The sequence below is a fragment of the Dreissena polymorpha genome, chromosome 15, assembly GCF_020536995.1.
Source record: "Dreissena polymorpha isolate Duluth1 chromosome 15, UMN_Dpol_1.0, whole genome shotgun sequence".
NCBI classification, from domain to species: Eukaryota; Metazoa; Mollusca; class Bivalvia; order Myida; family Dreissenidae; genus Dreissena; species Dreissena polymorpha.
This window is the reverse complement of record NC_068369.1, coordinates 24,125,277-24,141,713: the sequence shown is the minus strand read 5'-3', so window position 1 is coordinate 24,141,713 and position 16,437 is coordinate 24,125,277. Positions and strand designations below refer to the sequence as shown.

Here is a 16,437-nt window from a genome sequence, read left to right as displayed (position 1 = left end):
AGAATATTTGAATATTTAATCAACCGGTAGTTTTTTTGTGTCATTTAAGATAAACCATACAATTTTCGAAGCGAATGCCATACTTGACAATTAAATGCTACTGTAACGAACGGTTTCGGGACGAATCGGTGTGAATAGTAACCGATAGTAGCTTCCCTTAAGTTATAATATACATTATTATTAACTTCCCTTTGTAGTTGATTTGCAATATATACACAAGGAAGTTTTAATTACCAAGTAAGCTTCTCGCTATAAATGGGGCTCTCATAAATATTATAAAGTTTATCAATGTATTATTTAATATCACTCATGCAAAGTCGTATAATTTTATGTTATAACACACGAAATATATATCGAAACACGAAATGCATTCGGAAACGTCGGCAGTTTCCGAATCGTGCCTTTCCATTTTATCATAATTATGATAATGGCGCTTGGTTCGCCAGTTTAGAAAGACCTGTAAATTGGTAAGTCGTTGCTTTTCCTGTGGATGTGAGCGAGATGAGAAAATGTATGCTACGCTGAAGAACAGTTATGTTGAGCTTTTGGGTAATTACGTTAACTTCAAACCGTGCTGCCCAGGCTGCAGAGTTTCTGTTGTAAGTGGAAAGGGCTTTAGAACATAGTAGTCTACAATGGAGTAGTGGAAGCTCCACCTAGAGCCTTGGATATTGAATGTCAAAGATTCGTTGAAGACAATGGTCCCTGTTTGTCGCATTGTTTATATTTGTTGCGACTTATTTATCGCGATCAGGGGGTAGCCTTGTTAAGTCTATATTATCAGGCTTTTCCCCAGGCGGTTTTAGCACAGCGGGACCGCGGTGCCTGAATGTAAAAATCTATTTTGCCTCGGAGCTTGTTTTCTGATCATGTCTTTATGTTTGTTGCTAAATATTATAATAGATGACTTAAATGAAATAAATTGAGTTAAAACAAATAAAAAGTTAACAAAAATGTTTTATAATAGCTCTTAATAAGTAATGAAGATTTTCAGTTATAACAAAAAAAAAAAAAAAAAAAAAAAAATATATATATATATATATATATATATATATATATATATATATATATATATATATATATATATATAAATCTACAGAGGAAATGGTCCCCCACCCACATCAACTCCCTTCCATGCTGCCTTGCCGCTGTGCCTGGCCAAAACCCTGGGGAAATGCCTGATTATAGATGGTGGATGTGTTTTAATCTGGTTGGGTTATGTATGGTTAAGTGGGGTTTGGAGTATGCATTGGTTGGTTAATAGTTCATTTACAAGAAGTAATTATTTTGGGTATGTGTTGGTCGGGTTTCTGTAAAGCATTCAGGTATCTCTGTAAAACTTTGTACAGCTCGTTTTATTTCTTTGCTTTGAATGATGTTAAAATAACTTGTCGTAAATTTATACCTGTAGTCGACAGTTTAATTCTTGAATACACCATAATTTATCTTTAAATGTGTTTCTTCTTGGTAATTGTTAAAATACATCACTATGTTGTAAAACAAATGATTGCCATATGACTTATTGTACTATGAAACGCTAGAATAGATATATTAGTAAAGGAGAGTCATTCCGATTAGTAAAGGAGAGTCATTTCTATAACTGGCAGCTATTATCAAACGTAAAAGAACATAACTAAACAATACACTTGTTATTGATTAAAGCTTGGGTAACACCTTTTCATCAATAAATGCAAACTTTAACTGGTTTTTTGGCTAGCCAAACCTCACCCTTTACTCTTTCCACATAGATAAGTTTTTGGACGCATTTGTAGTTACTTAGAAAGTTACATTTACTTTAATACCTTTCTTACTAAATTCAAGTATTAAAGGCTTCATTTCATCCCTAGTTACTGTTAAGCAGCAAACAGCATAAAACCTGAACAGACTGTGAGTTACTGGCAGGCTGTTCTGGTTTTATGCAGGTTGCAAAAGCCATTTCACTTTGCTCCTTATAGGGGAGAGTGTTAAGAACAAAGTGTACACAACAGATTACATTAAATAAAACAAATTCATTAAAATGTATTATTTTAAGGATAACCACAACAATTATATGTACAGAGACTGGGGCTTTGAATGGAATCATGGTTTTCGGGTTTATCATGCATGGAAATATTTCAAAATTACATAAAATCACGATATGAGATAGTATGTTACATATATTTAAGCCTAATGTATTACCTCTATGTTTAAAGTATAAACGAAACACATTATGTAACAGACGTGTATGATCTTGTTCCACTTGGAAAACATGGTTGTAAAAAGACTTTTTATCATATGTGATGTGATTTGTGTAAAAGCCTTCTGAAAGAAGTATGATGATAGTGAAACACTTAACAAAACTCCCTATTTTGTTGTAAATATACATTTATTTCACTTTCCATTAAGATACAGTGTGCCGTATTGACGATGGCACAGCCAGGAAATCGTGCGCCGTCCATGGCTCTCTGGTTTAACGATAATGTGGAAGGAGATATTCTCATGCATGATGTGTGTGTACCCAGGTCAGGCCTTACCAAGTACACGTATTACTGCTGTCTGCAGGTAATCATATCTGGTAAGCGACCGTTGCTATGTAATGTGTCATTAATACGTGTCCTCTGATAAGTCAGTTGCTATCTTGCATACTCTATAATCCAATAAATGTGAAAAAGTTATAGCCAGGTAGATTTTTAATGATTTAACTGATGTTGTTAATGACACGATATGTTTAGACAAAATTGGGCACAATTGATTATTGAAATGTAAATCTTCAAAGTTGAAAGGGCATATAAAATTAAATGGTATTGTCATAAAAAAAACTTTATTAACTGTATATGTATTTCTTACATTTCTTTATTACAACACTTGTTGTTTTTTTTAGCTCACTTGAGCTAAATGTGCTCAATGGAGTGCTTTTGTTATCACCTTTTATCCATCCTCCGTGGTTCGTTGTGCGTCATCAACATTTGCTTTGGTAACACACTAGAGGCCGTATTTATTGTCTGATCTTCATGAAAGTTAGTCAGAAGATTTGTCCCAATGATATCTTGGACAAGTTCAAAAATGGTTCCGGTTGGTTGAAATACATGGCAACTAAGGGGTGGAACATTTTGCAGGGTTACCTTATATGGCTATAGTAAAACCTTTTTAACACTCTAGAGTCCACATTTACTGTCTGATCATCATTAAACTGTGTCAGAAGATTTGACCAAATGATATTTTGGATTAGTTTGAAAATGGTTATCAATGCTTTAAAAGTATTACGCCTGGGGGCTGGGCATTTTTACTTTTACTTAACACTCAAAAGGCCACATTTATTGTCCAATCTTCATGAAACTTGATCAGAAGATTTGTCCCAATTGTCTTGGACAGGTTTGGTTCCGGTTGCTTGACAAATTTTGCTGCCAGGAGGCAGGGCAATTTTCCTAATAAGGCTACAGTAAAAACTTGTTAACATAGTTTAAGTCACATCTCTAGTCCAGTCTCAATGAAACTTGGTCAGAAGATTTGTTCTTATGATATTTTGGATCATGAGTTTGAAAAAGGTTCCGGTCTGTAAATAAACATGGCCGTCAGGTAGTGGGCATTTTTCCTTATATATCTGTCTGTCTGTCTGTAAGTGAGTATCTGTCTGTGTGTACCGGTCGGTATCTGACTGTATCTGTCTGTATCTTTTTGTATCTGTCTGTATATGTCTTTATCTGTCTGTATCAGTACGTATATGTCTGTCTATCTGTTTGTATCAGATCTTCTGTTTGTATTTATCTGTCTGTATCTGTCTGCCTATTTATCTTTATTGGTCTGTATCTGTATGTATATGTCTGTATCTGTGGGTATCTGCATTTATCTGGCTGTATCAGTCTGAATATCTGTCTGTTTCTGTCTTCATCTGTCTTTATCAGTCTGTATCTGTTTGTATCTGTCTGCCTATCTGTCTGTTTCTGTCTGTAGATTTCTGTTTCTGTCTATATCTATCTGTATTTGTCAGTCTGTCTGTCTGTCTGTACTTGTCTGTATCCGTCTGTATCTGTCTGCCTTTCTGTATGTATCTGCCTGTATCTGTCTGTATCTATCTGTACCTGTCTGTATCTGTCTGTACCTGTCTGTTTCTGTCTGCATCTGTCTTCATCAGTCTGTATCTGTCTGTATCTGTCTGTACCTGTCTGTTTCTGTCTGCATCTGTCTGCATCTGTCTTTATCAGTCTGTATCTGTCTGTACCTGTCTGTACCTGTTTGCCTCTCTGTCTGTATCTGTCTGTTTCTGTCTGCATCTGTCAGTAGATTGCTGTTTCTATCTATATCTATCTGTATTCGTCTGTCTGTCTGTATATGTCTTTATATATCTGTACCTGTATGTCTGTATATGTCTTTATATGTCTGTATTTGTCTGTATCTGTCCATAATTCTCCGTATCTGTCTGTTGGTCTGTCAGGATTTGTTATTTTTATTAAGAAGTCGGTTCGGTGCTCAGTATACTGAATATCAATATATACATGTTTAGTGGAACGCTGGAAAGGAAGGAGGCGGTTACTGTGGGATTCAGGACCACCCTGACGGACGTAACTTCATATTCTCCATCTGGGACCCATGCGACCCTAAACTGAAATCCAAGATTAAACCAGTCTATGAGGTAAGCACCGCACTGACCTCGTTGAAGAATCACAGTTTAGTAATTACCTCTATTAAGACATAAAACTGCCCAGTAGAGCATCTCATATAAGTAAAACTAATGCTTCACAATTTAGCTTATATAGCTTATTAATGGACTGTATCGAAACATATAGGTTGCTTTTAATAGAGCATGGAGTAAACATTACTACAAGCACTTTAAATTTTCTTGCATTTTGATATTGCATTTTGTCATTAAATACTTACATCGATAGAAATATCTGATTCAAAAACTTTTGGTATTATATGTCAATACAAACAACTGAAAAAAGGAAGACACATTTGTTTTTAAACTTTTTTGGATTAAACGGCTATTGCTTAACCTTTAGACTGTTATATTGCGGCATACATGATTTAAGCAATATAATACCTGACGCAACACAGTTTGAAAAAACAACAATAGTAACACTGTGCATTTTTACCAATTGTTTTTGCTTCGCCTTTTAATGCTTTATAATTTATGTATTTAAAATGAATATGTGTTTAACGGCAATTTTATTTTAAGTTATTGTCTACGTCTTTAGTGTTTTTTCTCTCCATTATGTTCTTTTACTTACTGATTCTGTGAGAAACAAAGACAATTTGTCACTGTGACACTGTGAACAAGTCAATTCAATTGTGAAAATCAAATGCATTGTAGGGTCCCGGTACAAAGTGCGAACGCTTTGGAGGTGAGGGAGAGGGCTTAAAAACCTGGAACTTCTTTCTGGGATGGGAACCCGACTGTTGGTATACAACCATGGTCAAACGCTGGGATCACAGTGGCCACACACAGTTTGGCTTCTGGGTTAAGCATCACGTGGAACAAACGTGGACCCATATGGTTACTCTGGACTACCCTGTCAAAAACGTGTATTTCCAGAATGCAACGGCCTGCTTTTTAGAAGACTGGGAAGGTAGCGGGGAAAATGAGCGCCGTGTAAACTTTCGAAATGGATTCAAGCACACTCTAAATGGCGATTGGGTACCTTTCAGTAGAGCAGATTTCCGCGTCGTGCGTGAGCTGTCCAGTAAAAAGTACGAGGACAATTACAACTGCGGAGTCGAGGATCGCACCTTCTTCATGCAGTCCGGTGGAAATACGGTAAAGTCGGCTTCGGCAGACGACAGATGTAAGCTTCAGTGGACTATGCCATCGTAGCCTTGAGCAAACATATTATGCTGAAGGAAGCTATATGGATTCAATATTTAATATGTACAGCTTGTACAATTTTTATTTAGTCAATTTGCCCAGATATAAGCACACCCAAAACAATCAGAAAGCATCGAAGTGTTAAAATATGGACACTAATCAGGAAAATCGTTTCCTATATTTTACTTGTCCTAAACTATGCCTCTTGTATCTCGGGCTTTGCCTGTTAGTTCATTCAAGCTGTATTTTCTGCTTCATTGCTAGACAGATTTCAAAAACTTTAAAATAATACCCGGGTGAACCTTATTCAAAATTATTCCAAACTTTCTACTACACTGCTCAGTATATCTTGGAATATAACATCAGATAATGATATTCTAAAACATTATTCAAAACATGTCCGCATAGTAACACCTGCTTACGCCATATGTTTAAATTTTGATCCTGAAATTATATGTTTGGTATATTGTATCGTATTATTATGCCCCCCTTCGAAGAAGAGGGGGTATATTGTTTTGCACATGTCGGTCGGTCGGTCAGTCGGTCCGTCAGTCCGTCCACCAGATGGTTTGCGGATGATAATTCAAGAACGCTTAGGCCTAGGATCATGAAACTTCATAGGTACATTGATCATGACTGGCAGATGACCCCTATTGATTTTCAGGTCACTAAGTCAAAGGTCAAGGTCACAGTGACTAGAAATAGTAAAATGGTTTCCGGGTGATGACTCAAGAATGCTTTTGCCTAGGATCATGAACCTTCATAGGTAAATTGATCATGACTGGCAAATGAAATATCTGTAAACAAAGTCCTTGATGGTAATGATTGAAAACATAATATGCAATACATCGAACATATAAGTCATTGCAATTGGTCAGGCTGACAAAAAGGGTGGTCCGGATTCATATGATACGGTTATCAGATTTCTCACCTACCTTCGAAATGTGATCCGAGTAATAATGATAAGTCAACACTTTTCTCACGGTTGTTTACCAAATAGTTGTTTTGACCTACAGCGTTTTTAAACGTGTATAAAAATTAACGTTTCACTTGTCCCTTGCTTTTAACTTTATAATGGTAAATGTTAAATGGCCATTGTTCTGTGGCAAATATATTTCGATGATTACTCTTCAAATCTAAAATGTTAATTGGTCTGTTTTTGTGAAAAACAACCGCTTTATGTAAATGCTAGAATAAAACATCATTTGTTTGTATATGTCAGTTTAAATCAAATGAATTATTTACATAATCATATGGGATTAAATGGTATGTATTACCCACCGTAATGTAAATAACAACTGACCATTCCAACGAGTTATATACAGAAATATTATGTTTACAAGTATCGAGCAACTAAGTGCTAACACAATACATGATTGAAGATTTCATTCTAAAATACATGCCTTGCACAAAGGTAAACTGTAAACAGCAAGTGATTTAATTTTATCCTGATACAAGTAATATATATATTTAAATATGTTGATGTCATGTTTTATATGGTTTTTACATTCGCACCACTATTTCGTCTACATTTGCAATCTTACATTTTCTTTATAAGTTGTGTGTTGTGTGATTATTTAAAGATTTAATTAATTAAAGTATTACGAAAAGAATTAGTCCATGAATCAAACAGATATATTGCAGAGCAAGAAATATTATTTAATCATCTGTTGTTTGCATGCAAGTGTCCAATGTACATTCTGCAATGTTTGTAAATATAAGGCTTTTCCTCATCGAGTGCAACTCTGCGGCAAGTAATCATCGCTTATAGCTCGGCGCAAAGTTATCTTCTCTTGCAGCTCGTCGCGCTGTATTTTAATATCGCTTACCCCGGTGAAAATCACGTTAGAAACATTATCAGTCATCTCTTTTACGCCGTATAATCGACGCAACCGCTCCGCTGTGGCATTAGCACGATCCTCATTGCAATAAAAAACCTTCATTATTTACTTAACAAAACTTTCATAAGAGAATAAAATCTGTCACATGTCTTTGCAACATATAAATGCGCTCTGTGTTGTGTCCGTCAGGGCGGGATTGATGCAAGGTTTCCCCCATCGCTTGCCACTCTTTCCTGAATTGCACTCATCCCCGCAAGCAAACAACTTACATGCATGAAGTGACTGACTGAATTACTGCCTAATAAAAACAGAATGCGGTTAAGTAAGTCGGTTAGTGACTTTTTCTTGTCTTCTGACGAGCATTTTTTAACAATACGTGCGCTTTTTTTGACACAGCAACTATTTCCACTGCTGTTCAGCTCTGTTCTGCACTTCCCAGATGACTTTTTTTAAATTAAAGCCTACCTAAACTTATAGAGATCAATTAGTTTGTATAAAGCTATTACACTTGAAAGAGACCATTACACATAAAACCAATCTTCCTTTTTAATCGAAGCTCAAAATAAACTTCCATACCTGATGAAATCTCTTTTCCATGGTTTACACTTAAGGCCATTGAAAATGCACCATTGCTTTTAAGTCGAGTGCAAGTGTACATAACTCAAATTACAATTTCAGAACTCAAAGAAATAGATAAATATATAGTATTGACTAGAGAATTAATGATACTGTTGGTCGTAAATTTTAACAATGTAAAGTATCTGTTAGTCTTATTTAAAACGTCATTGTGTTGTTATAAATACTGTAATAATTTCTTATTACGATTTGTGGAACTCGTTTACTAGTGCTTCTTCTTGTGTCCGACTATTGGATATAATTATAATGACAGGCTTAAAACAAGATATTATATAAACACAATAAAGAAACTTGGTTGCTTGCCATATGTATTGTAAAAGAGTAGTTTATATGTCATAGAGTAAATAGAGTATAGAGTGAACTAACATGTGGTATTATAACAACTGAAACTCTAGCTGCACCGACAGGAGATACACTTTTTCGATCGCATGTGAACAATATGTATTGCAAGTGACCAATTGTTAAACAGTACGAGATGAAAAGAATGAAATCGACAAAACACACAAGTACATAACATACACATACACATGAATGACACTCGTGACACATGAATAAAATAATATGATGTGTATATGCATTTGGTATATCATTATTATTTAATTTGAACATGAAGTATATCATATATGCCAAATTGACATATTGACATCATGTCAAAGTATATTGAATAAAAAATAACCGTAACGCTCACCTTTATTTTCGATAAGCGTTCGCTTTAACACGATCATTATATAATAAACAGATTCAACACGTTTTGTCTATTTCTCTTAAGTCAAGCATATAAGTTGAAGTATATTGTCAACACAAAACAAAACAAGCCAATACATGTTTGCAATTATTGTTAAGAAGAATCGGTTACTTCTTTAACACAAACATCCGGGAAGTATGGCTACCTCTTTCGTCTGAACCAAGAGGACGGTGCCTTTCTTATCGGAGCAACAAATGCTTGTCGCTCAAAGTCAATGGATGCGTATTGACATTTCTGATTGTCTTCGACGGTTCCAGTTGACGAACTGCCTGATTGAACACCTGTAGGGCTTTCGGAAAAACTGTGGTCAAGCGCTGCGTAATGCATTTGTAGCTCCCGACTCTTCACTCGGCTCTGTTGCATAATATAGTAAAGGGGATTTACTTTATAAGTAATAAACTTGACTACTATGATGGAAGGAGTTTCCATGTTGAACACACTGGAATCGCACCAAGTCAGTATGCTTGTTAATAGTTATAGTATTATCATTATTCAATGATATTAAAAACTTGCTTTATTACTTCATATTCAACATTAAGAAGAATAATGTCAATAATGATACTATAAATAAATGAACTGAACACTGATAAGGAGTAAACATTATTATTAATACAAACTTGTCCTCATTATGGTGTGTGTTTACTTGTTTTTTCTCCATCTTTTAATAAATATGCGTAATTGTTGCAATAACTTTGGTTTTAAAAACAATGCAACCCATTAAAAACATGAACAATTTGTAAAACATATTTGCATTCTCCCTGCCCCAACAATTGCATGACTTGTTGATATAGTCAATCCCTAACACCATGGCTCAATAAACGGATTTGGATAGTTTTTGTAACTACCCTGTATGCGAGTATGATGCCAGTCCCATTACATGGATCATTCTTATAGAAATGGGCGTCGAAAGTCCAGATTGGGTTATATCACAACAATCGTTTTAAAGCATTATAAAGGTATTTTTTTTATTGGTATTAAACGTATAAAAAGTACTTTTGTAACATTTCACTCTACAAGACCCTGTGAGCTTGTCATTTGACCTAAAATCAAAGGTTACTTGTTGTTATCTCAAGTACAAACGTTTCAGTTTGCAGGGTCAAATCGTTCTCTAAATATCGAGCGAGGATGGTAAATCTCCGAACAGACTTTCCGACCCCAGATCGACCAAAGGAAAGGTACAAAGCGGTTTACGCTAGCCTCGGGGGGGGGGGGGGGTCCATTATTAAGCGAATATAATACATATATACATTTTTGGTGTTGGCGGTTACCTTTCTCTTTTGAGATCTTTGAAGTTTGGAGGTCGCGGAAAGGTTAGAATAAGTTGGCCCGGTTGTTCGATATTCCATATCAACCGCTGGCAAACACGTGTTTATTGTGTTACAATCTATGCCTGGAAACGTAACTGTAAATTCTAGACTGTCTCCACCTTTTATCCCATTGCTAGGAGATGTTAGAGCTTTCTTAACCTGTGCGTACTCTATGACATTCACGTTTTCAGATGTTTTATTGCTTTTAACAACAGTTGAATAGTCAACACACGTGTCGACTAGCACTGAATTGGCACCTGAACAGCTTTTACGAGGTTTTCCCGTTTCTGAATCTGCATATGAGTCAATGATTGCGTAATCGTCTTCAATTCGTTGTGCTGTAGCAATCGATAGATCACCTCGACATGGTGGCACGGGCACCTGACCTGGTCGTTTGCTAGGTACAGTGATAGGAACTGATTGTTGAGGTTTCTTACTTCTTTTGCTGTGTTTGTCCATGTCAATTTCATCGTAAACAGATGCTGAATGAAAAACAATTGCAAGCACATTATGCAGTGGTTATTCGTTTGTTTGAAATGTTTGTTAAAATGTGATATCAAACTAACAACCCAGATGCTGTTTATTCAGTATATGATAAGCTTTGAAATTACATAATATGAATTTGAAAACCAATATTTTATTTCAGTGCTGTTGTCAGAAACACAATTATGGCTGCTATGGTTTCCGAAATAACTGAAATAGATCCTGCAATACCTCAACAAGCTCTTTAGTAGATTTATAAAACTAAGGAAAATTCTGCTCTTACTCCGCATTATTAATACGGTATGGGACTTCTGTTTTGTTGTCTGTGACCTAGCTATTTATAAAATATAAGCACATTTACACTGGCAAGTAACAAGAACCACATCACATACTTTATTAAATAAATCAATGTTTCTTACCCGCATCGTCACTTCGTTGTTGGCTGAAAACAAAAACCTATAGCTTGTATGTTTGTTTATAAGTAAATAATTAGGTTAAAGTTAGTGTACAGTATACTTTCGCAAATGTGCATACAAAAACTGTATTCCTGCTCTATAATGTACACTTTTATTCTAAGCATTATTATGGATACATATCAGTTTTGTGCATGCTTTACATAGGGATACCATGACATTTGAGTGATTTAAAACTGGCTTTTTGTTTTCATCATAGAAAAAACAAACAATAAAAATTATCAATAGTTCACTGTAACATTTAGTAATTTGGCGTAAGTACATGTAAGTTATTTTTCCTGCGAAATGATCAAGTTCTAGAACGTTCAATAAAGATTAAACAAGATGGAAAAGCTTGTTATTAAAAGAAATGTTGGTGTCGGTTGACTATCGGTTTAATTCACTTGTGAAATAACGTATGCATGTTGTCATTCGTAACTTAAAACACATACTATACCGAAACCAACAAACAATCTTATAATCCACTAAAGTAATCTTAAAAAAAACAAAGGCGTTTTAATAATGTTAAATAAGCTTAATAATTTAAATAAAATATTGAATCTTAATTTATTCACAAATGACATATATGTAGTGACTATGACGATTGAGTCAGATGATAATTCATTATGAATAACACCAATATTTATTTTTCCTGTTTCAGATATTGATAGATAAATGAATTGCCTTAAACATATCAAAGAAACAAACAGGTTTTCAGTAAGCAATTTTGACGACCTTGATGTCATTTTTGAGAACGCCAAATGGAGTCGGTTTATAAACAACTAATATTTTGTGTGCATGTTTTCGTTAATTCAGTCATAATATGGGTCGCTTTACTAATTTTAAATGCCAGAAACGCATATTAAATGCCGGTATTTCAAGTATAGCAACTGATTTCCAAAAGGCAAAACCATCAGTTTCAGAAAACAAAATAGTCAATAAGGAGAACAATACGTGATATTAAACAAAATAGTTAGTTTTTTTCATAAAGGAATGTTGAACGCATCAAATAGCGTAAGAACATATTTGTAGATGTAAATAAATTAGTTTATGTTTACCGCCGCTGTGCTTTGCCCAATAAATGACTCACCGAACAACAGATACTAGCTTCCAATAAATACTGTGATTGATTCTATAAACTGTATTGGAGTTTCCAAATATATGTTATACTTTAAATACTATTTACAAGAAAAATATCTAATTTGATACGTTGACGCGGATTCCAAATATATATTATACTTTCAACACACGGTACAAGAAAAATATCGAATTTTAATACATATTGGTTCTTTAAATAAATAATGAGAAAATTATTTTTCTGTTACTTACTGTGCTGATGTGTCTTCTTGGTTGATAAGTCTGGATGCTGGAAGTAAAATAGAGATCTGGAGTTAAAATAAATGTCATCAAATTTTTATGGTTTCATATTTTGAATAGAGGATATTTGTTGGATTCGGTAGATTATCGATTTTAATTCACGAGTGATCATATAAAATAATATTGTCACGAGTGGCGCACCCACGAGTGAAAACATATATTTTTTATGAACACGAGTGAATTAAAATCGATATTCTACCGAATCCAACATATTTTCTTTTTATTTTATGCTTTTTCTCACCGTTTATATACATTGTTAAAGGGTTTCGCTGGGATAATGACGTCATTTCATAAAAAATGACGTTATTTCACAGTAAACAGTGAAAATTATCGTTAATTTTCACTGTTTAAAACAGTGAAATTGTCAGTTGTAATTCACCGATATTTCTTTATAAACCACCGTAACACATGAAATAAAGTGTTCTCTTCTTAAGATATTGAAAATTAAACCAAGAGCATTTTTCAAATTCATTAATATGTCGTTGTCTTGAAAATCCACCCAAGTAAGAATCACACTCGCAATCTCTCGGTAGAAAGATAGGAGCCATATTAATCATAGTAGAACATGCTTTTGATTAAAATTAGATACATGAATGAGTAGTTCATGCCGAGCAACATAACGTCACCCAGTTGAGTTTAATTTGTTTGTTTTTCCTTTAATAATGAAGCATTTATTTGGCAAATTATAACGACGATAGGGGCTTGACAAGGTTTGTTTTAATTTCGTACCATTTTATTCAAATTGGATGCACGTAACACCGTTCGTGAGAGGAAAACGTTTAATTTCGGTAACAAATATACACACCTTAAAATGAAAGATAAATATCTATCCGTTTTGGAAATTTAAGGCGATATGTTTTATAGCATTCGTGAATACAGTTATTTCCCTATGATTCAAGAGATAACATTTGCTGTTAAATTGCTTAATAAATTAAAAAAAAAGTTATATAAGCCTCGAAATTTCTTTAAAAATGTCGTAAATGTTACAAAAGCGTAACCAGTGGTAAGCCTTTCAGAATTATAATTGTCGTGTTCATATGACAACAACACACATTTACCTTTGATCGTCTCAATGTGGTGTTTATAAAGCCATCAAATAAAATTCGTTTCCTTTGTTGACACCATACACTTACACAACACTCGGAGTAAACATAGTGTTCAGATATTAACCTACCTCTGTGTTTCATGTTTTTTCGCATGATTAGCAGAATTGTGGCTGCAATTATTAAAGCAATAAGCAGTGCGCATACGCTGACCACGATGATCGTAGTTCCGGTCATCGCTGATCTAGGTTTAGTCTGGTCTGTCGAAGGAACTGTTGATGGTGCTAAATCAAAGTCGAATGGTACACATTTTATAATATTTAACCTTAAGTGTAATGACAGATATACTTTCATTATGAGCTTGCTTACTACAAATCTATCTATAATAATAGCATATATTTTAAATATTATTAATGAAATATAAAGTATATGAAGAAACACCAGCTACCTTATGCAGTCTATACTTTGTTTCAACGTCCCTGTCGTACACAAGACAAACACCAAAAGTAATGTTTTTGTTTATGCATTTTGTCACTTATAGGTCAGCATTTTTTTTAAAAAGCTTAGCAATGTTTAAATAATAATTAATGTAAAATAAATTACGTATTAATTGTCATTACCAAATGTTGTGGAGACCAAAACAATATTGTTCACATCATGTCGGTTAGAGCCGCTATATACAGGTCCACTTGATAAAAAGCAGTCCACGAAATATGTTCCATATGTAGAAGCATTCAGAACCAATACATAAAGTCTTGTTTCATTATCACTTATGGTAAACAAGTCGTTTGTTATGATTCTGATTTGTTTGTCTCTGATTGGGGCTACAGGAGCCATAAACCACCGCACCAAAGCGTCCTTGTTTTGTAGTAGAAAATCACTGGGTTGTAAATCGATACGGTAGCGATTGCCATCGAAACCGCCGTTAAGAGCACCGCAAGCTGCAATAAACCGCAGCCAAGACATAAATCCTAAATTGCGTGTTACTTTCGTTTGAACACCATATTACCTCCAATTGTGAATATGAAAGTATCATCTTCAATGGAATTAAGTCTCGTTTTTTAAATTAAGATGAAAGCAATGACATCGATACAAAAATATGCACATTGGAGCTACTCAATCTACACAGTCGTTAGTTTTGCATTTTCAGCGTTTCGTTTCTGTAAAAATTATACACGAAAAGCAGACTGCATTTTCGCTATTAAAAATAAATATTGATTTGTCTAAAATTAATAAGATGTTTTCGGAACATTCAAAATGTTCGTAAATATCTGGTTTAAATGTTACCACTGGTTTGATGTTGTCTTTTAACCCATTTATGCCTAGTGGACTCTCCCATACTTCTAAATTGGATCAATTTATTTCCAAAATTAGGGATGTCTAGTACATTTATTTCTATATATAGAATATTTCTTACAGAAATTCCTCCAAGCAAGCAGCACAGACCCAGATGAGACGCCGCATGATGCGGCGTCTCATCTGGGTCTACGCTTGTCAAGGCCTTTTTTCTAGACGCAAGGCATAAATGGGTTAATCTTCAAATGACATAAGTATAGCTTGAAATAGAAAAATACACTGGCAATTTGTAACACAAAATACCTATATTTTATTAATCATCATTAATTATGTGGAAATGATTTCTAGTTGCCTATAACTGACTGATAAAGTGATATTAAATAACTTTAAACTTACTTGTACCGCCAACCAGCGACATGCAAAGCGTGTGTAAAAGCAAACATAGGATAGGTAGAAGGTTGAATAATTCCATCTTCATTTTTCTCGACACTTGACCGGTTTGGTATCTTTTTGTTCAATATTTCATATCCCAATCTTTTCAATCCACACGATTGACAATAGAGTACATTCACACGAGCAAGTAAATTTAATGTTTTAACAAAAAAGTAGCATTCATACGGGATGCACAACTCAAAGTAAGTAAAAATATAATTTCAAAATTAGTTTTACTCGAAGGTTGTATTAGTTGTGCTTACATTGCACTTAATGTTGCTCGCTATGATGTCTTAATCTAACAGCGCATTGTTGAATTAGGTGGTGATATCGGAAGGAAGTCATCAATCTAAAAGTGTTTACGTATGTGATCAAGACACAGTCATCATGATGCCCTCGCTAACAAGCGAGTAAGTAAGATCGTGGCTAGTTTAACGCTACCAAATACGGAAGTCAATACATAAATTATGTGTGAGAGAAGGACATATGCGGCTAAGATTACTTCATAATTTCTTAGCAATAAATTCGAAATGTTTGATTTCATGAAGGTCAATTATTATATTTTTGTATTGTTACAAGCTTAGATTGATCTTGTGTACAATTTCAGATCCGCTAATTAAAAAAGCATCTTGACATTAATACCTTCACACACGCTTATTGTTCAAAACGTGAATCCGTCACTGTTATAATTAAAACAGTATTCCTTTTTCAGACATATGTGCTGAAAACATAATTAAAACAAGAACTGACACCCTCTATCGAAAAGCACGCACGTGCGCCCTAGCCAAAAAGACAAACTAGAAACTATTTATGAAAAGTCGACGGTTGTACAAGTATTGGTTTGTTATAACTACGTGAAGGAAGTGAAAATGACTGTAATAAGAGCATTGTGACTTAAGCCAGAACTATTTAAAGGGGCCTTTTCACAGATTTTGGCATTTTTTTTAACTTATTCATTAAATGCTTTATATCGATAAATGTAAACATTGGATCGTAAAAGCTCCAGTAAAAAATCAAGAATAAAATTAAAAAAAGGAAAAGAACAT

General features: G+C 34.4%; 2 protein-coding genes across 6 annotated transcripts; one reads left to right on the top strand and one right to left on the bottom strand.

Moving 5' to 3' along the window:
- The first annotated feature begins 184 nt into the window (after nucleotides 1-184).
- LOC127860654 (uncharacterized) lies at nucleotides 185-7,392 on the top strand. 5 transcript variants are annotated; one of them, XM_052398889.1, is made up of 4 exons: nucleotides 185-237; nucleotides 2,386-2,541; nucleotides 4,481-4,609; nucleotides 5,288-7,392. In XM_052398889.1, exons 2-4 carry the CDS (start codon nucleotides 2,407-2,409, stop codon nucleotides 5,786-5,788), a joined length of 765 nt encoding a protein of 254 aa, XP_052254849.1. In that variant the 5' UTR covers nucleotides 185-237; nucleotides 2,386-2,406; the 3' UTR covers nucleotides 5,789-7,392. The 5 variants fall into 5 exon arrangements, 4 of the variants coding, with proteins under 4 accessions (XP_052254849.1, XP_052254850.1, XP_052254851.1 ...); XR_008039878.1 differs by lacking the exon at nucleotides 185-237 and adding an exon at nucleotides 247-467 and having other exon boundaries at nucleotides 2,386-2,554; XM_052398890.1 differs by lacking the exon at nucleotides 185-237 and adding an exon at nucleotides 249-467.
- Nucleotides 7,393-8,575: 1,183 nt separating this feature from the next.
- Nucleotides 8,576-15,842, bottom strand: LOC127860653 (uncharacterized). The gene is made up of 7 exons (XM_052398887.1): nucleotides 15,356-15,842; nucleotides 14,284-14,604; nucleotides 13,795-13,947; nucleotides 12,573-12,609; nucleotides 11,211-11,233; nucleotides 10,270-10,790; nucleotides 8,576-9,355 (listed from the first exon to the last, which is right to left on the bottom strand). Exons 1-7 carry the CDS (start codon nucleotides 15,435-15,437, stop codon nucleotides 9,143-9,145), a joined length of 1,350 nt encoding a protein of 449 aa, XP_052254847.1. The 5' UTR covers nucleotides 15,438-15,842; the 3' UTR covers nucleotides 8,576-9,142.
- Between the last annotated feature and the right edge of the window lie 595 nt (nucleotides 15,843-16,437).

Coding starts and splice junctions, on each gene's coding strand:
- LOC127860653 (XM_052398887.1), bottom strand. CDS start 15,437: ATGAAGATGGAATTATTCAACCTTCTACCTATCCTATGTTTGCTTTTA. Junction 11,234..12,572: donor CAAGAAGACACATCAGCACA/GTAAGTAACAGA, acceptor TTTTGTTTTCAG/CCAACAACGAAGTGACGATG. Junction 9,356..10,269: donor AAAGATCTCAAAAGAGAAAG/GTAACCGCCAAC, acceptor ATTATGCAACAG/AGCCGAGTGAAGAGTCGGGA.
- LOC127860654 (XM_052398888.1), top strand. CDS start 510: ATGTATGCTACGCTGAAGAACAGTTATGTTGAGCTTTTGGGTAATTAC. Junction 2,542..4,480: donor CGTATTACTGCTGTCTGCAG/GTAATCATATCT, acceptor ATACATGTTTAG/TGGAACGCTGGAAAGGAAGG. Junction 4,610..5,287: donor AGATTAAACCAGTCTATGAG/GTAAGCACCGCA, acceptor AATGCATTGTAG/GGTCCCGGTACAAAGTGCGA.